Consider the following 27,670-nt stretch of genomic DNA (forward strand, 5'->3'; position numbering starts at 1 on the left):
CAGAATGAGGTCAGGAGAAGAGAGAGCGAGAGAAGGAGGGATGGTGGTGGGGGAGGGGGGTGGAGGAGTTAGGGGGTCGGAGGAGGTGGGGAGGGTTTAGCACCTGATAGGTCTTCCTGTCACAGGACAAGGCAGGCGCAAACAGCGCGTCGCTCCCCGAGCTTATGCTATATCAGTCTGCGTGCAGGAATGCTGATTAAAAGTTTATCACGTCTCAGTGAACTCTGCAGCTTGAATAAAAATGTGTGAATACTGGAGATGTTTGTGATGCTTACACAAAAGTGTGGCTTGTGATTTTTCTTTTTCTTTTTTTTTTTTTTTTTTTTTTTTACTGTAAACTGCATCTAAGCTTCTATTGAAGTGCTTTTTGATTAAAATCACAATTTCAAGTCTGCAAGTTCGTCTTAGAAAAAAAAAAAAATCATTCCCCTTTTAATTCTTTATTTCTCATGAAGTCACATCATGAAAAAATGAAACTGTCTGTTTTATATTTATATTCAATATGTCTGGTCCTATTCAATTAATTTCTCTGTGTTGTTGCCATAACTCATTTATCTGAGTTTAATCTCTGAGTTTATTCTCATGCTCTGTTCCTTGTGTATTTGAATTTATGTCTCCTGGATTATTGCTGGACTTTTTCCCTTTGCTTTGTAGATTCTTCGAGTTTGAGTTCATCTTCTTTTGTAATAATTAAACTCTTTTTCCTCAGTTTCCCTGTTTTCTTCCCACCACACATGTTCCACTTTCCCTCTGAATAGCTTGTCTGGGTCCTTTGTCATTTTGCACACCTGCCTCAGTATTGAAAACTGCAGAAATACACAGCCCAGTCTGAAACAACCAATCAGAACCTGAAGGAGGGTCTTAGCACAGTCAATTAAGTTTGTGTATGCGCTGCTCACCCTCTCCCCCTGGCTCTCTGCAGCTCTACAGCTTCTTCCGACACCTGAGCTTGTCTTGAATGCTCAGGCTTGTTAGGATGGCCACCAATGATAAATGGTTTTCATATGAATTACTTCTCTGCCATTAGCACATTGAGCAGCGAGTACATGTGGATGACCTACAGCGCCAAGACCTTCCTCCTGGCTCTTTATTGGTTGTTTCTGACCGGGAGTGGCGCATTTCTGCAGATGGCAATAGTAACTCAGGGAGGAGATGGAGGAGCTCAATTTTTTTATTTATACATTTATTTATTTTTACAGATTATCTGTCTCATAAAATATAGTCATAACTTAGGGACAGCTTTAACAAATATTTCAGAAGCATATTCTTTTCTAAAATACTCCAGCTTTCAGCTGCTGTTCGTATTTTGGTCATAATGCTGTGAGAATCTCACAGCAGGCCATCTGGATATTGATAAGGGTTCTTATTTATACAGAAGCAAATCTGTGTAATTTTTCAGCCTCTGTACACTGACCGCATACCACAAGCTCAAAATACGGTCTAATCTTAAGGCTAGTTTCAGGACGATGCTGTGAAATGCTCAGCTTCTCTGTGCTAGCGGAAACGTAAGCTGGAAATCCACACATGGAGCCGTGTGCTATCATGTCCCCGGCAGAAAAGGCTCACAACTGCAAGATGACATTGACACAATCAGGCTCTGGTATCCAGAGGGTGACGTCAGCGTCAACATCAGCCAGGGAGCAGGAGTCTCAGACCCTCTTTAGTAATCTCTGTACGCACAAGGCTCACATGCGGCTCCCCGTGGTGCTGCCCAGGCTCCCCAGACTGTGGATTTAATTAAACAGTGTGAAATTAATTAATCAGCGGGGTGGCAGGTAAAAAAAAAAAAAAAAAAAAAAAAGAACTTCTCACTAGAAGTGCTCACACAACCAAGACAGGCATTTTATGTGCACTGACAGTTATTAATTTGCTGTATGTTTTATTATAGTGTGGCTATAAAGAGATGCCGAAATTCCGAGAGATTAAAAAGCTTGGCATGGGAAAAAAGTCATGCAAATTATCAAAATAACAGCTCCCCCCCCAAAAAAAAAAAAAAATCAAAGTGCAAACCTGTGTTTGATCTGTTCTATCAATTAATTAAAAAATTCACTCCTGTATTATAATGCAGTGCAAATTAGATGGAAATGAGATAAAATATTCATTTAGTTATCTGGGGAATCTGCCTGGAGGGCTTTTTAGTCTTCAGTCTGGCTCCAAAACGCTGTCCATATGGCAATTATGTACAGTAGTGTTGCAGGAGAATTGGTCTGATGCCTGGTGGCAGAGAGGAGCCTGCCTGTGACAAACTGCTGCTAGGATCTGATGTGAGTTGAGGGAGATAATGAGGCTGTTGTAAGTCTTAAGTATAGAGCCTGCCCCGGGGGTGACATATCTAAGCGTGCAGGCTCCCTCATTGTTGCATTTGCTGCTGAGGATTAAAAAGACATTTACTTTCTTCTTCATAAACTTTGTCAGTACTTCCTGCGCCTCTCAAAGCAACTTTTACTTTCATCTGGCAAACCTCTTGACATTGCTTTGTGAGTGAGCTGTTACGTTCTTCCCGGCAGTTTGTAGATGTGAAGTCCTCATTTGATTTTGCTTTGAGCTATCTATAACTTCATTTCAATCTACTCTGGAAAAGGATGATGTGCAACTTCTGGGAAACCTATTTGAAGGATTTAAGTTGAAATGAAAGTCACCGTTTGATAGCGAGTCTCACAGCAGTTATTTGTTTGGCATGTTTTAAAGGGATAGTTCTGGATTTTCACAGTTGATGGGTAGATTATCCTCTTGGACAACTTCATTTGTTGCAAATCCAGATGGGTTGGACACAGAGGCTGAAGAGTTGGAAAGATTGGTCAGGTTTCTATCACTTAAAGGGATTTTTTCAAAGTGAGTTTGGTGTCCAAACTATTTGCCACAGAAGCCAAAACAAATAAGTTTATAGTTCATGTGAGCCACAAAGCGTGAATTTTTTTGTCATTAAAAATCAAAAAACACAAATTTTGTTGACTTCTTACTTCTAAGCAATAAACAAAACATTTTAATTAAATTTAGATCTTTGTAGAAAGGTGATTTAAAAGTGTTTGTAGCTGTTAAATATGGAAAAAGTCTTGTAGAAATTGGCATTGCAGCACAATTTCCACATTTGTGCTATTCCTGCATTGTATGGACATGAAATCTGTTTCCATTGGGAGATCAGAGGTGGAGCGTTTCCCTTTACTTGCATTTTCTGTATGAATAGTCATAAGTTTGCAGAGGTTTCTGCCTAACATAATGTTTTGCAATAAGACCAAATGATTCAGCTTTGGTCTTATCTGACCAGAGCACTTCCATGCTTTTACTATCCCCCCTGCGTGGTGTGGGACAGTTTTATCTGTGAGATGTCTGCTGTGTTCCTGGGTCTTCTTTATTCTGGTCATGCACTTAAAAAAATCTCTGACCTCTACTTGAATGTTCACACTAACCACTGTGACAGTTTTGAGACTGAATGTTTTTCAGTATATTAAAAGTAGCTTTCGATCTTGGTTCCTCTCAGACTAGCTGGCAGGTTTCACTTCTGGGGCCATCTAATGTGGATTTATACAAACTGCTTATTACCTTTTATCAGAGACAAATTTAAAATATCTCAAACTACCCTTTCAATATTATTTTATGATTTGGACATAATTTTTCATTACAAATGCACAATATTCTCCCGTTATCTTCTCCAAGACCACATCTCGTGTTATAATTTAAATATAACTGCCTTACCTTATTTAGTACAACTCTTGACATCCGCTGCAGGTTGCTGCAGCACCACCACACTAACTGTCACACACACAGAGTCTGTCCTTCGCAGAGCAGTGGTGCAAATTCCAGTACTGTGTCCAATTTACACCCACACCACAGTACAGGTTTTCTATTTAAGTGTAACAAGGACACCATGCAACCAAGTGCAATACGCGGAGAGGAAAAAAAAAAATCCCTGCAGTGTGTGCAGAGTAATTGCCATAATGTTTCATAACATTGACAATAATTCACTGAAGTCAGGCAGGTCTATAACCAGTATTTGGAATTTTAACTCTGCGAAATAAACAAGTCACGCCTTTTTTTTTTTATGCAGTACTAGCAGGCGTTTGATTAAAAACCGTTTGGGACTCGCATACAAAACAGGAGGTGGGGTGTTGAGAGAAAGGCAGAGAAAGGCGAGCAAGTGGCAGAAAAACTTCAGAGGGACCTGCAAATGGCAGGCAGAGTACTGGGCAGAACTGCAAGTGGTCACTCAACCATGGGATTAAAAAGCATTTAAGCCTTGTAGCAGAACAACCCTTCATCCAGCCATGTATTTCTGAGCATTCAGGAGAAAAGAAAAGACAAATGTTCCCTAGCTTGGCTTGTTTCTGCTGGTGCAAAGCTGCGGGTAACAGGTTCTCCAGTGCCAGCATCTATAAATGTATTGCGGTGCTTTTTCACAGACAAACATAATGAGCAAGCCTAAAAGGGTTTCTGTGTTCATCGTTAGGGTGCAAAATGGACTGTCAGTACTATTTATTGCATTCATGTCTGGGTGTAATGGAAAACATGCAATCAAATGTAGGACACGTCGGCTAGAGTGGTTCACTTCTCACTCCTGTTCACACTTTTTGTGCCTCTTGGGCAGCAACGCTCAAATTTATGACAGACTACTGACATATTTACACGGAGCTCTCGTGACTGCATGGCTGTGATTAGCCCTAATTCTTCCAGCAAAAGATCAATTCCCCCAAATATATCCTATTCGGCGTTAGTGGCAGGAGGATGGATAGGTGAGGAGAGGTTTCACCATCCACAACGCACCCCGCCTGCCCATGTTTGTTATGATGGGCAATGATGAAAGCACAGGTGGATGCGAGAAAGCGCCCCCTCCTCTGTCAGCTGAGCGCATTCCTCATCTGTGGCGTCTTATTAGCACAGGAGCTGAAGGTTTGCAGTGTGGCTGCTGGGCACAGTGGGTCGGTGCTCACAAAGCTCTGTTTGTTCCCTGGCCTGCAGGGCTCCCAGGGTAAAGCTCAGCTCCAGAGGGAGAGACAAAGAAAAAGGCACCACTGTCTCGCACACTGAAGCCGATCTCCAACACATTCGTCTTTCTACTCAATGGGGGTGCATTTCTCCTTTCAGGAGACAGAGGGATGGCAAAAAGAGACAAGTTCTTTCGAAACAGGGCCCCGGGATAAAAAAGGAAAAAGAAAACTGATGTTGTTCAGAGCATTTCTTTTCTTCTTTTTTTTTTTTTTCCCTCGGTTTAAATGCCACATTGAGTTCTTGCTTGTGGTGTTGGGATCTGTCTTTCTGATTTTTGTTTTCCATCTCCTTTTGTCTAAAGTTAGAGCTCTTTGTTCTGTGCTGCTTTGCCAACAAATTAGGAGTGAAACTGAACACCCCCCCCCAAAAAAAAAAAAAAAAAAAAAATCCACAAAACAAATGTTACTCTTTGGCAAAATTCAACAAACACAAAGTTTGATGTTTTTTATTAGAAATTTGCATGATTGACTAGCATAACATAGTCTACAAACATAAAGGGGAAGGTAAATGCTTTAAAGAACCAACTTTTGCTGAAATCTTTTGGGTTATTAGATTTGCACATCAAGTGACTGAATATTTTGTTCCTTATTGTTTGAAATGTAGCTGAAGCACAGTCAGATTGAATGGGATCTGAACAACATATTTCAAGTATTGCAACAGATCCTCAATTAAATTTAGGTCTGCGCTTTGACTTGACCTTTCTGTTGCATTACTATGGTTTAAGCTAAACTATGCCATTGTAGCTGTGGTGGCAGATTTAAGGTTTTCGTTCATGTAAAAGGTGAACTTTTACCTCAGTCTCATATTTGCAGCCTCCATCGGGTTTTCTTTTCGGATTGACCCTTTTATCTTCCCATCAAATCTGATCAGCTTCCCTGGCTGTGCTCTAGAGAAGATTCCCCACAGCATGATGCAGCCACAACCAACCACTCTTAGATAAAAAAAAGGCAGGTTTGTAGATTGCATGAAAAATAGCGGTCGAGATTCTTCCAATTGAGCTCAGGATTTTTGCAGCTCCTCCAGAGTTACAAGGTGTTGCTATTCTGATTAATATATAATCAGTTGTTGGCATAGTTTTGATGTCCACCTTCCCTTGTTAGCATGTCAGTTCTGTGGTTCAAACATAGTTCGTGCTACTTTGACTGTATTGTTAAATCAGTTTTTTTTTCTAAGTGTTATTTTAATCTCTTCTCAAAATTAATTATTACAGTTTATGAACCTCTGAGAAACTAAGGATGGTACAAAACACTACTTATTAAAACATAAAAAATGGAACATATTAACTTAAATTTTATGGTCTCCTCTCTGCTCACAAGTTCATTTTAGGGTTAATTTAAGATTTTACTCCTGATCCTTTAGGCCTACTCTGGGTTTGTGCCAAATTCATCTCTGATCTCTTAACACCACGGCTGAAACCTGAAGTCACAAGGCATAGCTCTTATGACCATACCACGGTCCCGAATAAAGACTAAAGGGAATGGAGCTCCTTTGGTCAGATCACCAATTTAGAAAAAAATATTCTCCCTGAGAAGATCAGATCGGCCAAATTCACTTTTTAATCCCTTTAAATTGTTTTTTTAAGGAGACTCTTTCTATGGACTTATAACTGTTAGGATTATTTTTTTAATGTAATTTGGTCACAGTGATTTTATTTCTAATAATCAAATATTTCATTGCATGATTGTATTTGATCATGTTTTCTCAGCAGGTTTTACCATAACCTGTTTTCTACTCAGTTGCTTCTTTCTCATGTTGTGAAACACTGTGACTTCTGTTTTTTTGTTTTTGTTTGTTTGTTCTTTTTAGGTGTAATACAAATAAAGTTTGTGATTATTAATATTGTTTATCAATGGTTTCCTGTTAGTTTAAGTGGATGTTCAAAGCTTGCAAGATTGTCCTACAGCCCTAACTCTGCTTTAAACTTCTCTATAACCTTATATCCAGTCTGTCTGCCATGTTTTATCTTCGTTGATATTCTCTGATAAACCTCTGGGGCTTTCACAGAGCACTTGTGTTTATACTCTGAGTCTGCTCACTGATCAGGTGACTTCTGATGTTGATTGCATTGAATTTTATTTAGGAGTACCAGAGTAAACTCTCTGAATACAAATGCACGTTTTAAGGTTTTAAGTATAAAAGTGTAGTTTCCTTCCACTTAACCGTGGTTTATATTTCTCTATCACATACAATTAGAAATACGGACATTTGTGGTTATAGTTTGACAAAATGGGCTAAAGTTTGACAGTAGACAGTGCAGCACAGTAAATGTCCATCCATCCATCCATCCATCCATCCATCCATCCATCCATCCATCCATCCATCCATCCATCCATCCATCCATCCATCCATCCATCCATCCATCCATCCATCCATCCATCCATCCATCCATCCATCCATCCATCATCTAACACGCTTATCCTTGCAGGGCTGCGAGGGCGTCTGGTGCCTTTCTCCAGCGGTCACTGGGTGAGAGGAGAGGTACGTCCTGGACAGATTGCCAGACCAAAGCAGCACAGTAAATGTGTTTATTGTAATTACTTTGTCTTGTTAAACTTGTTAAAAAATATAACTACTACACAATAAAGTTTTTTTTTTCTTTTCTTTCTTTTTCTTTTTTTTTTTTTTACATTTCCCCTCATCCTCCTCAGTTTTGAGGAAAAATATAATATTCCGGTTAGACCTACAAGTGATGTGAGGTCAGACGTTTTACTGTTGTGCTCCAATCTGCAGTCCAAGTATAACTCCATTATAGAGGAGCCTTTAAAACAGGAGCAGTGTGACACACAGCAGGATGATTTAGTTTAATGACCATGGCAGTGACAGCACTGTGATGGAAATTGGACTCCCCTTGCAAATTTACATCACTTGAGGGTACTTGGGGGCTCTTTTAGCGGCTGCACTCGAGAGCACGAGCCATCAGGAGGTCCTGGATATGTCATGCTTGTCACCTTCCTTTAAGTGTATCTGCAGACGTGGGAGAGGGATTAATATTATATAGCCTACGGAAGCACGGAGGCCGCCTTATCAGCACTGCAGATGTGATAAGCACCTCTACCCGCGCGAAAACCAGGAAAAATCTCCAAGCAGAAAAAAAGACAAGCATCTCTTTTGTGTTGCCTCCTCGCACTGCTTCAGAGTTTCAATGCAGCTTTAGAGGCAGATATGGAGCAATTTCACATCTGTTGTAATTTGATGTGCCTGGATAACCCTGTGTGAAATCAACTTCATCACAACGTAGCTGCGTTTAGTTATTTAAAAAGTTGGCGTACGGCTTTAGAGATAACAGTCAGATCACTTTTGATTGTGAGCTATTCACGCAAGCAGTTGTATTAACAAAACCAAAAGAGAGACCAAAGAAAATAGAAAAGAAAACTTTTGGGGATCGTAATTCCTACCTGTTTTATTTGCAGTCGCCTTTTAGCAAAAAAGAAAAAAAAAAAAATAAATAATTTATTAAATGAAACTGTCATTTTGATGGAAATGTTTTCCATCACTGCCACAACACTCAGCCCGCATTAGCACACGTCAATGCAGATGTCGGCACACAAAAATTGTGTTGCCCTCAAACTGAATCGGAGCTGTAAATGGAAGTTACGGCAACTGTTGCTGTCACTTCAGTTTTTATCAAAATAAAAGAAGAAAACACCCGGTGGAACCATGGAAACAGCGTGTGACACAGAAAAACATCAACATCAAAGCAGGCGTACTGTAATTAGAATTTATTGAAAGCCTGCTCAGTCAGAAAAAGGGGCATGATCTTGCTGAGCATTTTAGATTTGGTCCCAAGCTTTTCCACTAAACACAGTACAGTGCACTACAGCTTTAGCATGGAGCTATGAAAAAGATGTGCTTGTTCGTGATTCTGGAGTCGCATCTATAGTACGTATTCAAATTTTACAGAACAAAAGAGGAGAAGTATGTCTAGGGAAGTAGAGATTTCTAACATTTACTGAAAACTTTTTTCACAGTATGCAAGTGGCGCTGTCAAGAGCAGCTCAGAAAAGCAGTAAGGTTTAAGATTTTTGGCAATTGGGAAAAAAAAAAAAAAAGACACTTCTCTTTCTGAACAAGAAGGCTACACGACACCCAAAATGCGTGCCACCCACCAGCGACAAGGCATGATCACTCGACAGGCCACCTGGCACCCTCGGTAGTTGTAGGGCCAAGGCCAGTAGCCTCGCAGAGGCTCACACACTCGCTGACAGTGAGTGTAGCTGCGCTGGCATTCTGAGCAGCAGATTCCCTGGTGGTCCAGCATGCTATCAAAGGTCATGGCGCTCTCCTCTCTGGCCTCTCCGCTGCGCTGTGGTTACATGAAAGAGGATTAATATACAAGAGGAGCACATCAGATTTTTAAATCTATATTTCAATTCAAACAAGTTCTAAATATTTTAATCATCTCAAGAATGCAGACTGTTTTTTGTTTAGTTTTGTGGAAAACGTTAATTTTTATAAACGGTGGGAATTTTCTACATCGGTTCAGAAGCTCATTGAGTTCATTTGAGTTATTTGCCTTCAGTGGATGCTGACCATGTATGCATTTGTATGTCCAGTTCATACAAAGTCATACAAAGTCATCTTCCTCAGTCAACACATTAATGTAAAAAACAACAAAAAATAAAAACAACAAAAACAAACATTAATTAAATATTTCATATCCTGCTTTATTTTATTTATACGTTGCACCGCCTATCAATTCTTACTGGTTTGTTCTAGGCAACCCTATGAAAATTTTCTCGAGGCGTCACAGTTTTGCCTTACGCAACCAAGTGAACCTGAATGGTGGCAACAGAGCATTGTGGGTACAGGTTTTACAACGTTACATCTTTGTGCCAGAAGCTATTGCATATGCTTTAATGCGTTGTATTTATTTTTTTCTTAGGGATCCACTGCACTGCAGTTTTTTATGCACTCTAGTTCTGTGACATTCGGTTTACAGTGTGAGATATATAGTGTTCTCCACTCTCATTCAATTATTGTTATATCCCAATTATTATGTGAGACACCTACAAATAGTAAGGCTACTCAGATGCAAAAGTAGTACAGCATGAAAAATAAACATTCTCACAACATCTCATCTCACTGTGCTCATCAGAGGACAATTGGAAATGGGCACTTCATGATAATGTTCCAGCCAGCTAGAGCCAGTTTTCACACAAACAGTCCCCACTTGGGTCCATTATGGAGTGAAAGTAGTTTCCAAATACCTGTGTGTGTGTAAAAGTATCAGTGCATGAGTAAAAATATCTGTGTGTATGTAATACTGGATTTGTAACTTGTGTAAGCATCTTTGTGATTAACTTTGGATAGTTGTATCTGTGAAACATAATTAGTAAAACCATGAAAAGAAAGTTTGTGTGTAACTCCGGGTACTTGTAAATATGTGGTCACAAATATGAAGAAATTACGAATACAAAATAAAAGTACGCACACACACAATTAAACAATTTCTACAAATATTAAATTTCTGCACACAAACTTTTTAACTACAACCTACACAAATCTGATAATTACAAATCCAAACCTTCTCCTACGCCTACAAATGTTAAATAAGTACACACGAATCGCCTGGCACACACACACACAAACCTGCATTTCCGCACAGATCCGGTTACGAATGCACAAGGATTTTTGAGACTCATCTCTTGCTTTAGCACAGCCCAGATTTGTGTGTAAGTTGTGTGTTTAAATGTCACATAAATTTTGTTCGGAGTCCAGTGTTTTCTGCTCTTTCAGGCTCAAAACTTGTAAATTTTACTAGAATATAATTTTTCTGCTTTCATAACACTGGCTTGTAGCATGTATGCAAATGATCCAAAACGCCAACATCCAGCTGATGTGGTTTACAAGTCTTGTTTTCAAATCCAACATGACGTTTTAATGTTCAATCTTTACAGCTGAACAATGTTTCAGTCAGCATTCAGTCAGCCTGAAGATCTCTCAGATCTACAGGATCTTCAGACTACAGAGGAGACGATCTGTTTAACAATCACAATTAGCTGCAAGGTTGACATTAGCATGTTAAATTCAGCATTGACGTGGAAATATTTGCATTTGGCTGATGACGTTTCTTTTGGCGTTATAAATCAGCCCAGATTGCATTGCAAAGTGTTGAGTGAGGTCTCTGTACTACTTTTTTATGTATCAGGTCACTAATTTCAAATGTGAAAAAAGTGGAATAAAAATATATATATATAAATATATTTTTCATTTCTACAAATTTAGATCAATTATGACGCATTTAATGATTCTTACAAGTGAGATTTGTGAATTTTGTCTCCCTCAACTTAAGAGTCTTCCATGTTTGGATTGTAAAACTTCTAACAATTGCAAATTGTTGTGTAATTCTTATAACTATCACAAGATGAAGCCTGAAACAATGTATTTCTTTGTATATTCAAGGGCAAAAGCAATATATTGACCTACAGATGTTTCAATATGCAAAGTTCTTTGTGCCCTTCTTATTGAAAGATGACCAAATGATAATAAACAAAGACAGCTTTTCTTTCTTCTAATTTGACTGTGTTTAAGATAGATGCCATCCAGAGATGCCCATATGGGGTTTGAAATAAGGACTGGAAGTTGGGCAAAGTATTGGGGCGTAATAATGGATGGCATAAAGAAAACAGAATTTGATGAGCAAAATGTTATCAAACATCATTTTTCATCCTTGCCATCCTCAGCCAGGGTTTGGGTTATCAACAAATGGAACAATGAGTTTGAGAGAAAACCGGAAAGTCTTTTTTGGAGTTTTAAATCAATACAGAACATACTTTGTGGTGTAATAAAACAGAATATTAAAAACAGAACACAGCACTTTCTATGATAATTTAATGAGGAACATATTCCATAGTAAAGTGCCACAGGAGCTAATTCTTTGATTTCGGACTACAGTTAGAATACACTTTAAGACTCCTGTCTCCTGCTGGTGAAATACCGACTGCTGATAACTGCCACACTGAAACCCACTTCACAACATCTAGAACCGTCCTTTTTAGCACTGCTGTGATGAAGTAATTTATGAAAAGCAAAAATTCGTTTCAAAACAACACTTTAAGGATTGCTCCAAGGCCTTGGATATGCCTCTTGATACCTTAATCAAAAATTAACCAGCTGTGGAGACTTGTTCGCTGTAAACAATGTTGTTGATGAAAGGATCACTCACATGGTAGGGGTTTTCAGGATTGTACCCTGACCCCATAGCGGACTGTCCTTCGTCCACAGCTTCCTGCTCACCGCGCCTCTCCGGGTCCCTCTCCTGAGTGGACGCCTTGATGTCCTGCATGTCCAACTGCCGTTTGGCTCGTCGCACGCCTCTCTTTCTCCTCTCCCCATCTGTTACTCCGTCCACAAGAGGCAAGAGTATTGGGTCAACATCCGCAAGATGCCATACATGTCCTCAGAGCTCAATCCTACATAGCTGGAGCTGTCTCAGATGTCTTAAATAATTCACTTAGAAGCAGAGATATCAAGCAGTGCTGCGTGTTTCAATTTCATTCTTTTTTAATACGAGACTTTGTTATTCCACTCTAAATTTAGTGTATGTTCAACATGTTCAAGTGTTTCACTAGCTTCTAAGCTAAGGCAGGAAATATTACAAGTGTGTCAGCAGATAAGAAAAGCAATCACAGCTAAGATTTTAATGAGCTATGAAGAAAAGTAAAACGGCTCAACTTAAAATAGATTACAGTGTGTTTTAGAACGGCAGTTTTTCTTTCAGTGGGATCAGGTCAGACTCTGTGGCTGCCTTGGGGCCCCTGAGAGCCTCCAGGTTTCAAAAATGTTAAAAATACCCAAAGGACATGTTGACGAACACAGATATACAAGCTGACGCCAATAATTTAGAATATAAAGAAAAAAGTTCATTTCTTCTAGTGATTCAATTCAAAAAGTGAAGCACATTTAGATTCATTTCATACAGAGCAATAGATTTCAAGCGCTTATTTTTGTTAATTTGAACTATTATGGCAAATGATAACCCAAAAATCAAATTTATCAGACAATAAAAATCATGCAACACAGCAAAGAATGATCTGGGGTTACCAGGTCACCTTTTTCTACCACACGTTTTCCTTCCAGTCATCTCTTCATAAATTTGGTTGGATACTGCACCCTGTGAGCAGCCAGCTTCTTTAACAGTGACCTTTCCTGGATTATCGTCTTTGTGCAGGGCGTCAATGACTGGAAAAGTCTCTCCATGACTGCGTAGGCTATGACAATTTGTTTTCCCCTTCTGTTTCCTTCTTTTATTGATCTATAAAAAGATTTAATGTCCTAGGAAACTGAACGTGGGATTTTAATTTGCTGTTACCCCCCATTCATCACAGTTAACAGAAATCTACCACAAATTAAATCCTGCTTAAGGCCTCCTACAACCATAAGCAGAATCTGGAAAAAAAAAAAAATAAGTAGGAAGAACCTTTGGGATAAATGGGTTGGAGCCAGAAAACGGGAAGTTCCCCACAAAGATCCAGAATTGTGTTGCTCAAAAATGTGGTGTTCTTCAGCGACTGCTTTGCTGCAACCCATATAAGGAACTCCTCATCGAACCTCACAGGCATTAATTCATCTGTCTGACGAGAGAACAAACACAGACTCTCTGAATTTACTCAGATTAATGCTGCAATATCTCTCTTTCTTTCCAAATTCTCAACGTGGCATGTCAAAGAACTCGCACACGTACCAGGTCAAACATCAGCGTGTCTTTGTTGTGTGCTCCCAGGAGCGAGAGGTTTGCTTTGATATGGGATTTTATATAGCACTTGTCTCCTCCGAAGAAGCGGATTCCAGTTATTCCCTGCACCAAATCACAGAGATGCCATGTTTACATTCACAACTTTTGCTACTTGGCTAAGCACACAGAAGGTCTCAGCTGAGCTCTGGGAGTGGGGAGGGGGAGCGAGAACAAGGACAAACTTACTCACAATTTGAAAGTCATGAATCTCCACAGCCTCCCCAGCTTCGCTCCCAGTTTGAAATCTCTGCAGATTGTTGTCAGAATCAATTTTCATGGAGCCCTCTCTCACCTTCCCATTGATGTTCAGGCTGTAGCGAACGCTATAAACCTGGCAGCATTCAAAGCGACATGTTAAAATGACTGATTAGTCGAGTTATGCAAATCTCAAAGTGGCAAACACAAACAGCAGAGGCAGGAGCAAGCTTCATGTCGCTTGTGTTATTTACCCCCTCGTAGACATTTCCATGGAACAAAATCCTCTGTAGTTTTAACACACTGAGAATTTGAGTAAAGCACCACGGGAGATGCTGTTGCAGACCCCAATGAGGTGGTTTGCCCCACATGTGAGCTCATTAGAACACAAATAAACATTATGCTGTTGCGTATAAAGTGTGGAAGAGCACAATGAATCAATTTGAGCAGCCTGTGTGTTGAAGTCGGAAGGAAAGATTTAATTTTACAGTTTGAAATGCCGCACACTTGTCAACATTTTTAACATATAATCCCAATTCACTTACGTTTTTATCGCTGGCTTTCCACGTGCAGAGGGAAACCACAAACGTGCACAACATGAACGCTGCACCAGCGATAAGGGCCACAACTCCAAATCTCAGCACATGACTGACTCCAGCAGAAGGTGGTGCGCTGGATGTGCTGCGACCCTTAAATTCAAGAGCAAACAAAGACACACACACACACACACACACACAGCAAATGCTGAACAATGACTGAGGCAAGACTAACACTGCTGGGTAAAACTTAAGACTTTACAACGTTGACAGCTTAACAAACACGTCAAAGATGTCAGTAATGGTTTTGATCAAAAACCAGAGCCTGTCTTACCGCAGCGCAGCAGGATCCACCAGCTGAATTCTGCACTTTTTCCATAATCCCTCTCTCTCGTGCCTCTGTAATTCCCTCTCTGGTTGCTTCTCTTTATGGAAGTTGGGTTATCCGCCAGAAGGTTTTCCGACAGGTATGTGTGAATGATGTAAGGTTAATATAAAATTGCAAAATTCTTCATCAGAATGTTACTTGGGTCCTCAGGTTTCCGCAAAGGCAACAAGTAGCCAAACGTCTGGTGCCAAACGTTTGAAAAAGAAAAAAAGAGATACAAAAGAGCTTTGACGAGGTTGAGAAACATATATAAATAATAAAAATTATACTCTACATTTCTTAAAAATAGCATACTCCATTAAAGAGAAATGTGGAATTGAGTTGGATAATTGAACAACATGACAGATTGTGTATTTATATTTGCACATATCGAATAACAGCAGACTATTCAGAAAAAAGTGAAGAAACATGTAAACAGCAGAACTGTAGAGAACTGTGAAGCTTGTTAGACAAACTGAGAATTGTAGAGTCTGACAGCTCAGGAAGGACCTGCAGTAATGCTGCTTTGTACATCAAGGATTCAGCATACTGTCACCAAACAGAATTCCAGTTCAATTATACTTGCACATCTTTTTGAGTACTTTTTGAGTAACACAAACCTCTAACAAATTATTTTTCAAGATTTTGACATGGTTAGCTTTATCCATCCCCGCTCTGCCCAGCTTCATTGTTCCTGCTGAAAGAAACATTCCCACATCAAGAATCCACTTCCATATTTGTGGAGTGTTTGACCAATAGTACTTGCAACAGATTTGTGTCTGAAAATCTGCAGCTCCTCCAGAGTTACCGTCTGCTCTTGGCTAATTCTCTGATTAATGCCCTGAGAAGCATAAAACTGACACCTAATCTTGTCAGTCCAGGTGAACCTCATAGGTTTACAGAAAAACAATCCTTCTTTTCAGTGGATGAATAAAATGCTATGTCGTCTCTGTTCCGTCCACAAAACAGAGCTGCTCTTCTTTGTTTGGCTTTTTTTTTTAGTCACTGGCTCCGACGCTGCTTCCCCAACAGATGGCTAAAGATGAGATTAAACTCACTAGAACAGCCTCTGAAGAAATGCAACATCCTGCTGCAAAGAAAAAAGGACCTAAGCTTCTTCAAGAAATACAGTCTGCTCAGTTCAATTTGGTAGGCAGGGTCACTGCGGTATTTCCAGTATCAGCCAGGAAAACACATCCATATTCCACCTCGTCCAGTTCTTTTCCCGTGATGTATAGGGTGTTCGACGTATTCATGATTTTCCTAAAATCCAAAAAATCAACTCTCTTTTATGTTGCTTGTTTGCTAATGATCCATAACAATTAACAAAATGTATTTTTACTGAGATTAAAGTACACACAATAACTAAATAAGCAAATGGTCAGACGGGATTTCATACAGGTGTATTACTGTAAAGGGTCTAAACAAATTTTCAAATTTCTGATTTACAAAAAAGAAACAAAAAAAAAACATCATTTCCCTACCTTACAAATATGCTGTACTTTGTGTTTGTGTACCTCATAAATACCCACTAAAACACATCGAAATTTGTGTTTCTGACATGACAAAATGTGAAAAACTTCAAGGGTATTAATACTTCTGCAAGGTACTGAATAGTAATCTTGTCTCACTTGCGTGGAAATTAATCTACTTAGATTTGTGTTAAAATGCGATTCAGTTTTATCTGAAATTTATGCAGAAACCAGGAGTGCAAAGCACTACCTTGTCATACATTTTTTATGTGCTTGCTGCATATTTCCTTAAGTTGTTTGCCAAAATGTCAGCAGGAATGGAAACTGGCACTATACCTGTAGTCAAACTTGTAAATATTATTATTCTTAGGTTTATTTATTCAGACAGCAAGCTGAAGACGCTACACACTCTGAATACGTTACACACAAGAAGGAGAGATTCTTGTTTAATTATGAGCTTTCTGATTTCAAGTTTTATGGTCAAGGTTTCTCGGTCTTTATTATAACCTAAAAGCAAGTAAAAATAGCAAAAAAAGAAGAAGAAAAAAAAAAGATTCAAAAGTGCTGTGCTCCTGTTGCTTAGGAACAGATTAAATTATATTTTTTGGATAATTGGTAAGCTGGGAGGCAATCACACAAGGTGAGGGGATTCTTTGACCTTTGAAAAATATGCAATTGTGGGAGAATTTGAACAGCAGTGCCATATTTGCATGCAAATTGGAGCGGCAGACTCACCACATTGTGCACAACGAAAAGACAAGGAGATTGGTTTTCGCTCACTGTCAGTTTAGAACCACATTATATTTACTGCAACTCACAAGCCTTTGAGGCAAATGAACTGCATACAGGTGGTTAATTGAGGTTGTATTACTATAAAAATCTCCCAATTTTTTGTTTTTTACATTTCGATTGCTATTGAACAGCAAAACAGTGTTGATTTTAACTCTTTATTGTGCAACATCATGATAAAATCTACCACAAACATGGCTGATTGTTTTCCACAGCAGAGAGGCCATTTTTCGGCCTAAATGTCCAAAAGTCATGCCCTTAAATAGTAACACATGCTTTTAAAAAGTCATAGTAAAATTCCTCTTTACATTGAATCATTATGAAAAATATATTATCGTTAAAAAATCTTGCATATTACACATGATACAATGAACAGTCATATATGAGCCAAAGGACACACACGACACGCTACTGAACACGTCAACAATCCAACATGGAGTCAATTTGGATTAAAGATCTGTACAGTACAAAGACTAAATGTCTTTTAATTACAGTGTTTGAAATGTTTCATGTCCTTTTAAGAGTTTGTGTACTCGGGGATGGATATTTCATCCGTTTCCTGTATCCTAGCCGGTGTAGGCGGACCGACGAGGATGTAATCAAACTCCTGGTGTTGGACCTTTTCATACACGCTCTGCAGACCGCTGGTTTTAGGGATATGGGGCGGGTAGTAGTTTTCCCTCCTGGCATCCCGGGGAAGCGTGGCGGTCTTGGAGAATGTGGACAGGTGAGGTCCGCAGGCCAGGCTTGTATTAGGCCTCGTGGCTGATGGGCTCCAGCAGCGGTCCGAGTGTCCAAGCACTTTGCATTCACTGGTGCACGCCCAGAGACCTGAGGAGGGGAAAACACAGCAAATAGTTGATGGATCGTCTGAATGTTAGGTCAGGAGAACTCAACTGAAATTTAGTTTGTATCTGAATTAATCATAGCAACACTTGAGTACTGATGAATATACAAATTAGATGCGACGGGTTGATTAAGTTATTGCTTGATTATCTCTGACACTCACTGTTCATTGGCGGTGATTCCTTTTTGTGGACGTCTGCACTGATGTCAGAGTCGCTGTCGTTGAAGTCGCTGTCCCCTTTCCCACTGTCTTTCCCGCTAATCTGGGGGTCCCTCGCTGAGATAGTCGTGAACGAGTTGCCTTTCCATATTGTTATAGGCCTCACGGTTTCTTTCCCATACCCTGGCAGAGTGGAATAACCCTGCAAAGATGTAAATCACATTCATTGTTAAATCAGAAAGCTCAAACAGATAAGGCGGTCATTTTTAAATGTAGGGGGCTTGGGGAGAGTGGGGGAGGGGGGATTTCTTACCTTTAACTTGGCCTCCATTGGCCTGGCGTTCGGCTCAAAGATTCCTGTTGTCTGCCTGCTGTCCTCACTGCTGGTCTCTGTTGTGTTGCTGCTGGCCAGAGGCAGACCCTCTGGAAATGGGTGGGCATCAAACGCTTTGCCTTTGTGATTGACGATCAATGAATCCATATGACTACTTTCAGCTTTCTCCACATCGGGTGTTTCTGCTTTCTCTTCATAACCCCCCTCGCTCGTCTCCTTTTTCCTGCGGCTACAGATGGTCGCGATGAGAATGATAGCCAGCAGGAGAACAGAGCAGCTTCCAGCCAGGACAATGATTATGGCGATGGAGATGTCCCACTCGAAGAGCTCCTCGTTGCTATTTTGAGCGGAGGAAGGCTGGCTGGGCGGGGTGCCTTCTATGAAACTGAAAATAATCATGGCTGTGGACGTCATAGGGGGGGACCCATTGTCACTGACCGCCACCGTGACTTTGACACTGTCCGTGAGGTCATACGTGAGCTTTCGATTCACCAGCACCTTTCCAGTGTCTTTGTTGATGGAGAATCCCAAGTGCCCCCCATCTGTAATCTTAAAGGACAGCTGTGCATTAATGCCCTCATCAGCATCAGTGGCCCTGATCTGAGTCACCAAGTAACCTGCAGGTGCGTCTCTGGGCAGGAAAATCTCAGCCGACCCCTTGTAGAGTGGAGGCTCCACGATATAAGGCTGGTTGTCGTTTTGATCAACTATTTTTAACCTGATGATGGCCGTGCTCTGCAGCTGGGGTGACCCCCCATCGCTGGCCTGAATATGTACATCCAGCTGCTTCATCACTTCATAATTGAAGCTCCTCAGCGCATATATGGAGCCAGACACGGAGTTGAGAGACACAAAGGTGTTCACCGGGGACCCCATGATGACACTGTCCACAAGCCTGTAGGTGATCTTCCCGTTGTTACCCAGATCCACGTCGCTGGCCTCCGCCGTGGTGATGTAGGCGCCCGGGGCGTTGTTTTCCACCACCGACACCTCATAAACGGCCCTCGCAAAGTGGGGGGCGTTGTCGTTCTCATCGCTCAGCCTGATGGTGAACTGGGTGATTTTTCTCAACGGGGGTGACCCGAAATCCTCAGCCATGACTGTTAAGTTATACTCACTGATCCTCTCTCTGTCCAGAGAGGCAGCTGTGACGATCATGTAGCTGTCCTCGTGGGCCTGCCGGAGTTTGAAGTGATCGTGGCCATACAGAGTGCAGTGAACTTGGCTGTTAACGCCAGAGTCTCTGTCCAGGGTGCTGATGAGCGCCACCAGGCTGTCTTTCTCCGCCGCCTCGCTAATGTACGCGACACCCGTTGCGATGGAGATCATCGGGGTGATGCTGATCTCTGGGGGATTGTCGTTCACGTCCGTGACGTGGATGATGATTTTGCACACGGACGGGATCGGATTCGCGCCCAGGTCGATGGCCTGCACGTCCAGCTCGTAGGTGCTTTTATCCTCGAAGTCCACGGGACTCCTGAGGGTCACGCGGCCCGATTTGTTATCCACTTGGAAAAGTTCGCGGATCTCGTGGGAAACCTGCTTCCCGAATCCGTAGACCACCTCCCCGTTCAGACCCTCGTCAGCATCCACTGCGTTCAGGTCCAGGATCACGGTGCCAACCGGCGCGTCCTCAGGGAGGCTGACCGAGAAGCTGTTCTGGTCAAAAACTGGGCTGTTGTCGTTAAAGTCAGTCACTCTCACAGTTATCTTAGTTGACCCGGATCTGTAAGGGCTCCCTCCGTCTTTTGCCACCAACTCTATATTATATGAGGGCTGAGTCTCCCTGTCAAGCTCTTTCATCAGGATCAGCTCCGCATATTTAACCCCATCCGCTCTTTGGAGCACATCTATGGTGAAGTGACTGTTCACAGAAATCTGATAGCTTTGTATATAATTTGACCCGACATCGGCGTCCACAGCGGGGTCCAGGGGGATCCGGGAGCCCAGCGCTGCGTTCTCTGAGATCTCCACCACAGACTCCCTGTTTGGAAACTCCGGAGAGTTGTCATTGACGTCCCTTATTTCCACCTCGACATGGATCAGTTTGTAGCGGTCTTTGGAGAAATTAACCACGTCAAAAGTAATCAGACACTGTGGAGTGTGCCTGCAGATTCGCTCCCTGTCGATTCGCTCCCCGACGCTGAGTTGCCCGTCGCTTTCTCTCACCCGGATAAAGGAGTCGTTGAATTGTTTCATCATCCTGAAATTGATCTTGGAGGAGTGGGACACACTCAAGGACATGTCCTTGGCCAGGTTCCCGATGACAGTGCCCGGTGCGTCCTCCTCCCTGGTCTGGTACCTCACTGTATTTCCCTCAGACTCAGTCCGAGAGGCGAAGAAAGAAAGATGAAAATAGACGATAAGAATCCACCGGTGCCAATAAGTTACATTCATCTTTGCAGAGGTCTTCCCGTCGCTGAGTAGCCTCATTGTGTGCGGTTCACATCTGGAGCGAGCTCTCCATGCAGCGCCCCGCTTTTACGAACTGAACTGTGCTGAAAGTGAAAGTTAGTCCTTCAGTGCGCGCAGCAGCCAGTCAGCCAGATATGCTCGCAGCCTCGCCTTCAACACAGCTCCAAATTCTGCAGTGGCGGGGTTTATACGGCTCCTCATGCTAATGAGACCAAGTGTGACCAATCCCTCGCTTTAGAATTAAAAATACATCCACACAGGGTGAAAAATATAAAAATAAATAAATGCTCCGAGCTCTTTATTCTGTCTTTGCTCAACAGGAAAAAAGGGTAGAAATATGATGGTTTGAAAAATTTTGTTGTGTTTTATTTTATTTTATTTTTTACTTCTTTTGGTGCATCCCAGTATATCATTGAAATGTCAGTTAATTTAGGTTGTTCATTCAAAAAAAAAATGAAACTGATGTGAGGCTTAATTAAATATCAATGTGCTAGAAAATTGCGTCAGACCAATAAAAACGGATTAAAAAAAGATATGAGAGTACCCAATGATATGAAAGTGTTACTGACACGTACTTTGGTTGTTGGGAAAAAGCTGTATCCAGACATAGGTATGAAAAGTTATGTGGAAGGAAAACAACTTTCAGTGGAAAGTAATACAATCTTAAAAGCAAGAATGACAAAGGGAATTAGTCAAGAGTTCATCTTTCTACTTTTGCTTGTCAATAGTAATAGCCTTTCTTGAACAATGGGATCTGTCAATCCCATCTTAGATATGCCAACTGATAACAGCTGAAACAAAGAGATATATTTTTAGACAAACCACCGTTTTCCAACTTACAACTGAAATTCTTTTTAGTAACACTTTATTTGAAGGGGGTGAATAAGACTGTCATGACACTGTCATAAACATGACATAACATGTCATGAACTTGAATAAGCCTTCATGAATATTTATGACTGTTGTCATAAAGCGTCATTCGGTAAATTATGACACTTAATACAAAGTTGACATTATTCAAAATGTCTTTGTTATGACAACTTGACATTAACCAGGAAATCATTACTGTTTAAACTTTAACTTTAATAACATAAAGTTACCTAATTTTTAAAGTGCAATCAGTAATACTTTTATAACAAATTTATATCAGTAATGATTTCTTGGTTAATGTCAAGTTGTCATAACAAAGACATTTTGAATAATGTCAACTTTGTATTAAAAGTGTCATAATTTACCAAATGACGCTTTATGACAACAGTCATAAATATTCATAAAGGCTTATTCATGTTCATGACAGGTGTTATGTCATGTTTATGACAGTGTCATGTCAGTCTTATTCACCCCCCTTCAACTAAAGTGTTACCTTCTTATTCCTTATCATGCTAATGTCGCGATTTACCTAAGATATTTTTGCTTTCCTCATTTTAATTTTCCAACAGTCTTCCGATAGTGTGTTTACAAGTAGAAGTCATTTCCCTAGTTTTGTCATCCATGCTTTATTGCTTGTTAGGTGTGCTTACAGTATGTATGCAGGAACAAATCAGTAATTCAAATAAAAAAAAATATCTAAAATATTTCATGGCTTACACAATCATAGCAAAAACTCTGACTTCACTGAAACCTAGCAGACAGACAATGACACAATCTGTGTTGTGTTTGAACTTTCTGTTTTATTAGTGCATTCATTTCTTCCTTTGTTTCAGACAACGTCTTGAGATTCTTTCCCATAATCACCCTCTGCCCCACCCTAATGTTGCCCACCTGGGTCTCATTATTTTACTTTGTTATTTTTTAATTATTTATACCTCGCCCCATGTGGCTTTCGTTTGTCATGCTGTCTTCGTCCTTTGTATCAAGCATTTCAGCCTTTATCGTAACTTTGTCTTTCAGTGACTTTTTTTTTTTGACCCTGCTTGTATTTTGGACTTGCTTCTGTTTTGCAAGCTTTAGCTTGGATTGGATGCTTGTGAACTGACCTTGGACTTCATTAGAGGATTACTGATTTTATGCCACTGTGTCGAGTCTTGAATTTGAGTCCTCTATTACTGTGCCATATCTGACAGATGGTCTATCATTGCCCATGAAAAAGACCTTCTGACCATAATTTGAGGGTGTGTTCAGTATGATTCCCGTCTGAGGACTGCCTCTCCCATTTCTCTGTATGCCTTGAACATACACTGCCACTTTATTTATTGCTTTCTGCAGCAATTAAAGTGTGAGCGATTTATTTAGCGGAAGTTATTTCCCCTTTCCTTTGATGTAGGTTTTATTGTCTGTCGAGGCTGCCTGTAAATATGGATGCGTGCATTTTGTATATTAATATGTGTGTGTGGACTCCGGGGACTATTAATTGTTCTTTGGGAGCTGAGCGAGGTCTTAGTTAACTTGACAATAACATATTCCTCAAGGGACAAATCTGCCAGAAAAATGTCTCCTGACAAATCAAGTTGCAGCTGATGCTGCTGAATGAATTCAGGTATAATTCTCTGGGTTGGATTGGACATCAGTGCTAGCATAAATATTGTAATTAAATGCTCTGCACCAAACATGTCTACAAATTTGTTATGAGTGTGGACTGAAAAACACTACGTCTTTTTAAGTTTATATATCTTTTTACCTTTGATTGTTTCTTTTTTTTTTTTTTTTACTATGATGTTATTCTAATCGTTCAGTACGTGCCAAGATTTGATTCAGTCAGTCTTGTTTTCTGCTCTTTTTTGGCACCTGATCCTGTTTCTAATTATACTTGCCATGTGGTATTCATTAGCACCCCTAAATAGTTGGTTCTTCTTAGTACCCGTTTGTTCCCTTTCTTGTCCTGCCGTAGTGTTGCTTGCTTTGATTGGCTCAGCTTCTTGCAGAATATTTTGGGAATAAACAGCCTTTAGTCTTTCAAGACATTTAATCTGGGTGTCGCATTCTTCTGGGTTTCACAATGAGGCCTCAAATGAGCACGTGAACTTTTCTATATTTTGTCTCATTAGAACCACAAACTGCAGTGTATTTTGTTGAGATTCTTGATGAAAAAATGTTTATTTCAGTCATCAGAGACTTGACTCTGCCTGGGAACCAAAGGCCCCCACCCTGGACTTGGACTTGCTCAACAAAGTCTTTATTTGGACTTGGATAAAATGAGTTATGGGTATTGTTAGGTAAAACTAATCGTTGTTTCTACTAATCATTTCACTAATCATCATGATTAGTTTCTAACTAATCATTTTATTTGAGTGTTTTATCTAAATGTGATCAGTTACCTAACTGGCTCTGACCAGTTATTCTATAAGGTTTTTTGTTTATCTATGATGTAATTACCAAGGGGTCCATCTGTTCTGTTGTCTCAGCATTGTTCCACTGAAGAAGATCATCATAATAAAATCTAATTCCCAAGCAGAGTTGAGCAGAAGCTCACCAATCTTTGATCCTGAGCGGGTTAGAGGTTGTGGATCTCTCCCTTTGCAAAGGGAGGCATGAAAACCTCATTGGTCTGTTGAGCTAATTTTAAAAATCCCAACAACTACCTCTTGACATGGCACATCACTCTGAACGCACCATAGCAACTGTGAAACACAGTGATGGCAGACTCATCCTGTGGGAATGCTTTTCTTTTGCAGAGACATAGATGATGGTCAGGGTTTATTGGAGGCTAAATACAAGGAGGTTGGGGGGCAGGGGGATAACTGTTAGAGGTTGGAAAAGACCCTAAACAGCCAAAGCTATTCTGAAATTTAGGTCAAAGCATATTATTGTATTAGAATGACCCAGTCAAAGTCCAGACTTAAATCACACTAGGAATCTGTGACAAAATACAAAAATTGGTTTGCAAAGATGCTTCCCAACCCGATTTGACGACAGTAGATGTGCAAAGCCGTTAGAGATACCTGGGGAAAAAAAACAACAAAAAAAAACAAAACACAATAATGCACCTCTTTGTGTTGCTCCATCACGTAAAATATATTAATGTTTGTGACAAAATGTGTGGAGAACCACACAAATAGGTTTTTATGTATTTTTTTCCCCTGATTTTCTCAGCTTTTTAGTTTCAGAAGCAGTAGCTTTGTGTCCCTGATAGAGTGAGCTGTTTGCACCCAGTTTGAACAACAAAGTGCTTAAAAACCCATTAATATATTTAGGGGAGATTTTCCATTTTCAGTATGGCAAACTGCAATGCATTAAAAAAGTTTTTTTTTTTTTTTTTCATATTTCACATTAAGGAACTCTAACCTGCAGAAATCTCTCACACCATCCCTCCCATCAGCTTTGGGATGAATATGGAGTGTCAGATGAGTGACAGACCTTATCACTCAACTTCAGTGTCCGACCTCACTGATAATTGTGCAGCTGAAAAGGATCAAATCCCCCCCCCCTCCTTCTCTTTCCACAGTCTTGTGCCTACCAGGAAGGACACAGGGAGATAAAAGTGGTAAATTAATGCACATGGTCTTCAGTCAAGAACCCGTTATTTCAACAGTGCTCATATCCAGCTGTTGGATTGACATTTCACTGTACTCTGCTCACATTTTCACCGCTCAGGTTGAACACTACAGCACTCCACCCGCAATCTGCAGCCTCAGACGTCCTCCAAAGACTCGGGCCTTCAGTCAAAGCCTTTCCCAGCAGAGTATCATGAGGTTCACCAGTGTTGAATTTGCAGAAGGATAACCCTGTGCTATTGACTCAGTAAAGTGTTGGCAAACACGCCTGTCAACGCTCGTTCAAAATGTGGTATCAGGAACTGGCTGTGCAAACTGCATTTTGGCAGTAATCAAGAGAACAAATCTTTCGATTTTCTCCCGGGATCTGATTTAGTTTCCATCGAGTATGTGTGCATGGAAGTTTGTTCTTTTAAGATGTTCTGTCAGGTCCCCGGTGCACCTTATTGGATTAGGTTTCTGCAGAATAATTATGTTTTTACACCTCTTTGTTCTGCTCCCGCAGCAAGAAGAGGATCTCTGAGAGGCATGGGGAGAAACTCGTCTTTCACTCGGCATCTGGAAGAAGTCTGAGAGCAGTTCATCTCTTGACTATTTGCAGCTAACTATCTGTTCCTCCTTTTTCATTCTGATTCATTAGGTGGTTACACAGACCACAGCTTGTTGAGACTGAAGCACTGCATGGAAACTCTTGTCTGTTAAAGGTTATGGCAATAATGATGAGCCTGGATGTTGGGATAATTGCATAAAAATGTGAATGAACAATGGGGGCTGTGGCAAGCAATAAATACAGGTTTAGTTATTCTTTGACAGACGTTTTTATCACATTGGCATAAAGTAATTTGTCCATCCGTCCATCCATCCATCCATCCTCTCTGCATTAACTGGACACAGCTCCCTCTTGGTATCTTTAGCATTTCTAAGTCAGATGGAAAACATAAGCCCTCTAGCTAATGTTTGGTTGATCCCAAGGATCCGTTGTGTTAGCATTCTCAGGGTAGATCTTGTTTGTTCCTCCTCAGCTTGATCTTTTGAAATGTAATTCAGCAGCCTGTCCACTTGGTCTTTAAATCACTAACCTATTTTCATAATCACAAGTAACCCTTGAATGAAGACTTATTCATAAATTAATAGCTTCAACTATGTTCATTCTTCACACTCAAGATGAAGAGCAGCAACCACGCCACCATCAATTTGAGGAAGTATACCGTTGTTTAAAATCCAGAAAACTGATGTTTTATAAATGTTACATTCCAGATTGATCACAAGAGACACTTCAAATAAACCATTAAATAAATACCAGACACTTTTCTAAGCATGAAGGTTCATTTTATGTCTCTTATGTCCATCCATCCCTCAATCTATCCATTGTCTGTATCCACTGATCTTGTAGACATTTGATGCAACTTTTGTTTCTCTGATTTGGACATTTAGAGGTTGACCAAAATTTAAAAACAACAACAACTACCTGATTTACACATGGAGAAAAAGTAAGAGGTAATGTATATCTTGAAAATTGCTTCATAGCAGTTTCCAGTTTTGGAATTCACTCCTTCAGGAATGACAGATCTGCAATCTAACAATTCTTGCCACTGATAGCCTCTTTAAAAAATGGCAAAAGAGAATGATGAGAATCATGAGAGGTATATTTTTAAGATAAAAAAAGAACTTTACTAAAATTGGTCATTCATAACTGCTTAAATGGTATTTAAACTTTATCACTTATCAAGTATTTTGTGTATCTGTTTGCAGGTTTGGCCGATTTCTCTAGACAAGAGTGGCATAACTCTATCAAGTTTGTAGGCCATTTTGGCCACACCTTCTCAAATCTGCCAACAAATTATCTATTGGACTGAGGTCAGGAATTTGTCATAAACAATCCAAAATGTCTTTGTCATCCTTAAGCCTGCCTTCTTGTACTTATTATGTGGTGTTGATTATATCATCTATTTTAAGAAGCACACTAGTCATTTCCGCAGAAAACCACCCAAACAATATGATACCATCCTTTTACATTACAGTCATAAGACTGTTTCAGCTTTGCAAGTTTCTTGTTTTCCCCTCCAGATAAAGCAATGGCCTTTATATTTAATTTCAGTTTGATCAGATCACAGGACATGTTTACAAAAATTAAAGTCTCTATTCTTTTCACATTTTTAAGCTCTATTCTGACATTTAGTGTTTCTTTTATATGGATTTTTTCCCCACTGAGTGGTATTTTAGCCCATCTTGGTGCAGATTTATATCATTGTGTATACAAAAAAAAAAAAAAAAAACTCTTCAAAAACTTTACAAGGTATTTTGCTTTTGTTCCGGGTTTGGTATGCACTCACCAAAACACGTCTCTTTTTCCACTGTCCAAAGGTGTGACTTGCTACTACTGAGCACAAGCCTTTTTTTGAACCATCC

At 40.2% G+C, this 27,670-nt stretch overlaps 2 protein-coding genes across 3 annotated transcripts; both read right to left on the reverse strand.

Annotated features, from left to right (window-relative positions):
- Nucleotides 1-7,422: 7,422 nt before the first annotated feature.
- cnmd (chondromodulin) lies at nucleotides 7,423-14,885 on the reverse strand. Of its 2 annotated transcripts, XM_088003967.1 has the most exons (8): nucleotides 14,783-14,885; nucleotides 14,458-14,601; nucleotides 14,167-14,247; nucleotides 13,908-14,048; nucleotides 13,667-13,780; nucleotides 13,403-13,556; nucleotides 12,149-12,318; nucleotides 7,423-9,286 (listed from the first exon to the last, which is right to left on the reverse strand). In XM_088003967.1, the coding sequence occupies exons 1-8, from the start codon at nucleotides 14,825-14,827 to the stop codon at nucleotides 9,059-9,061; spliced, it is 1,077 nt and encodes a 358-aa protein (XP_087860093.1). In that variant the 5' UTR covers nucleotides 14,828-14,885; the 3' UTR covers nucleotides 7,423-9,058. The 2 variants fall into 2 exon arrangements, with proteins under 2 accessions (XP_087860093.1, XP_014845574.2); XM_014990088.2 differs by lacking the exon at nucleotides 14,167-14,247.
- A 2,708-nt stretch (nucleotides 14,886-17,593) lies between these two features.
- On the reverse strand, nucleotides 17,594-21,556 carry pcdh8.2 (protocadherin 8, tandem duplication 2). The gene is made up of 3 exons (XM_014990111.2): nucleotides 18,396-21,556; nucleotides 18,086-18,284; nucleotides 17,594-17,907 (listed from the first exon to the last, which is right to left on the reverse strand). The coding sequence occupies exons 1-3, from the start codon at nucleotides 20,847-20,849 to the stop codon at nucleotides 17,594-17,596; spliced, it is 2,967 nt and encodes a 988-aa protein (XP_014845597.2). The 5' UTR covers nucleotides 20,850-21,556.
- Between the last annotated feature and the right edge of the window lie 6,114 nt (nucleotides 21,557-27,670).

This window comes from Poecilia mexicana, unplaced genomic scaffold (assembly GCF_051168715.1).
Source record: "Poecilia mexicana isolate PSO_F unplaced genomic scaffold, ASM5116871v1 scaffold_2, whole genome shotgun sequence".
Lineage (NCBI taxonomy): Eukaryota > Metazoa > Chordata > Actinopteri > Cyprinodontiformes > Poeciliidae > Poecilia > Poecilia mexicana.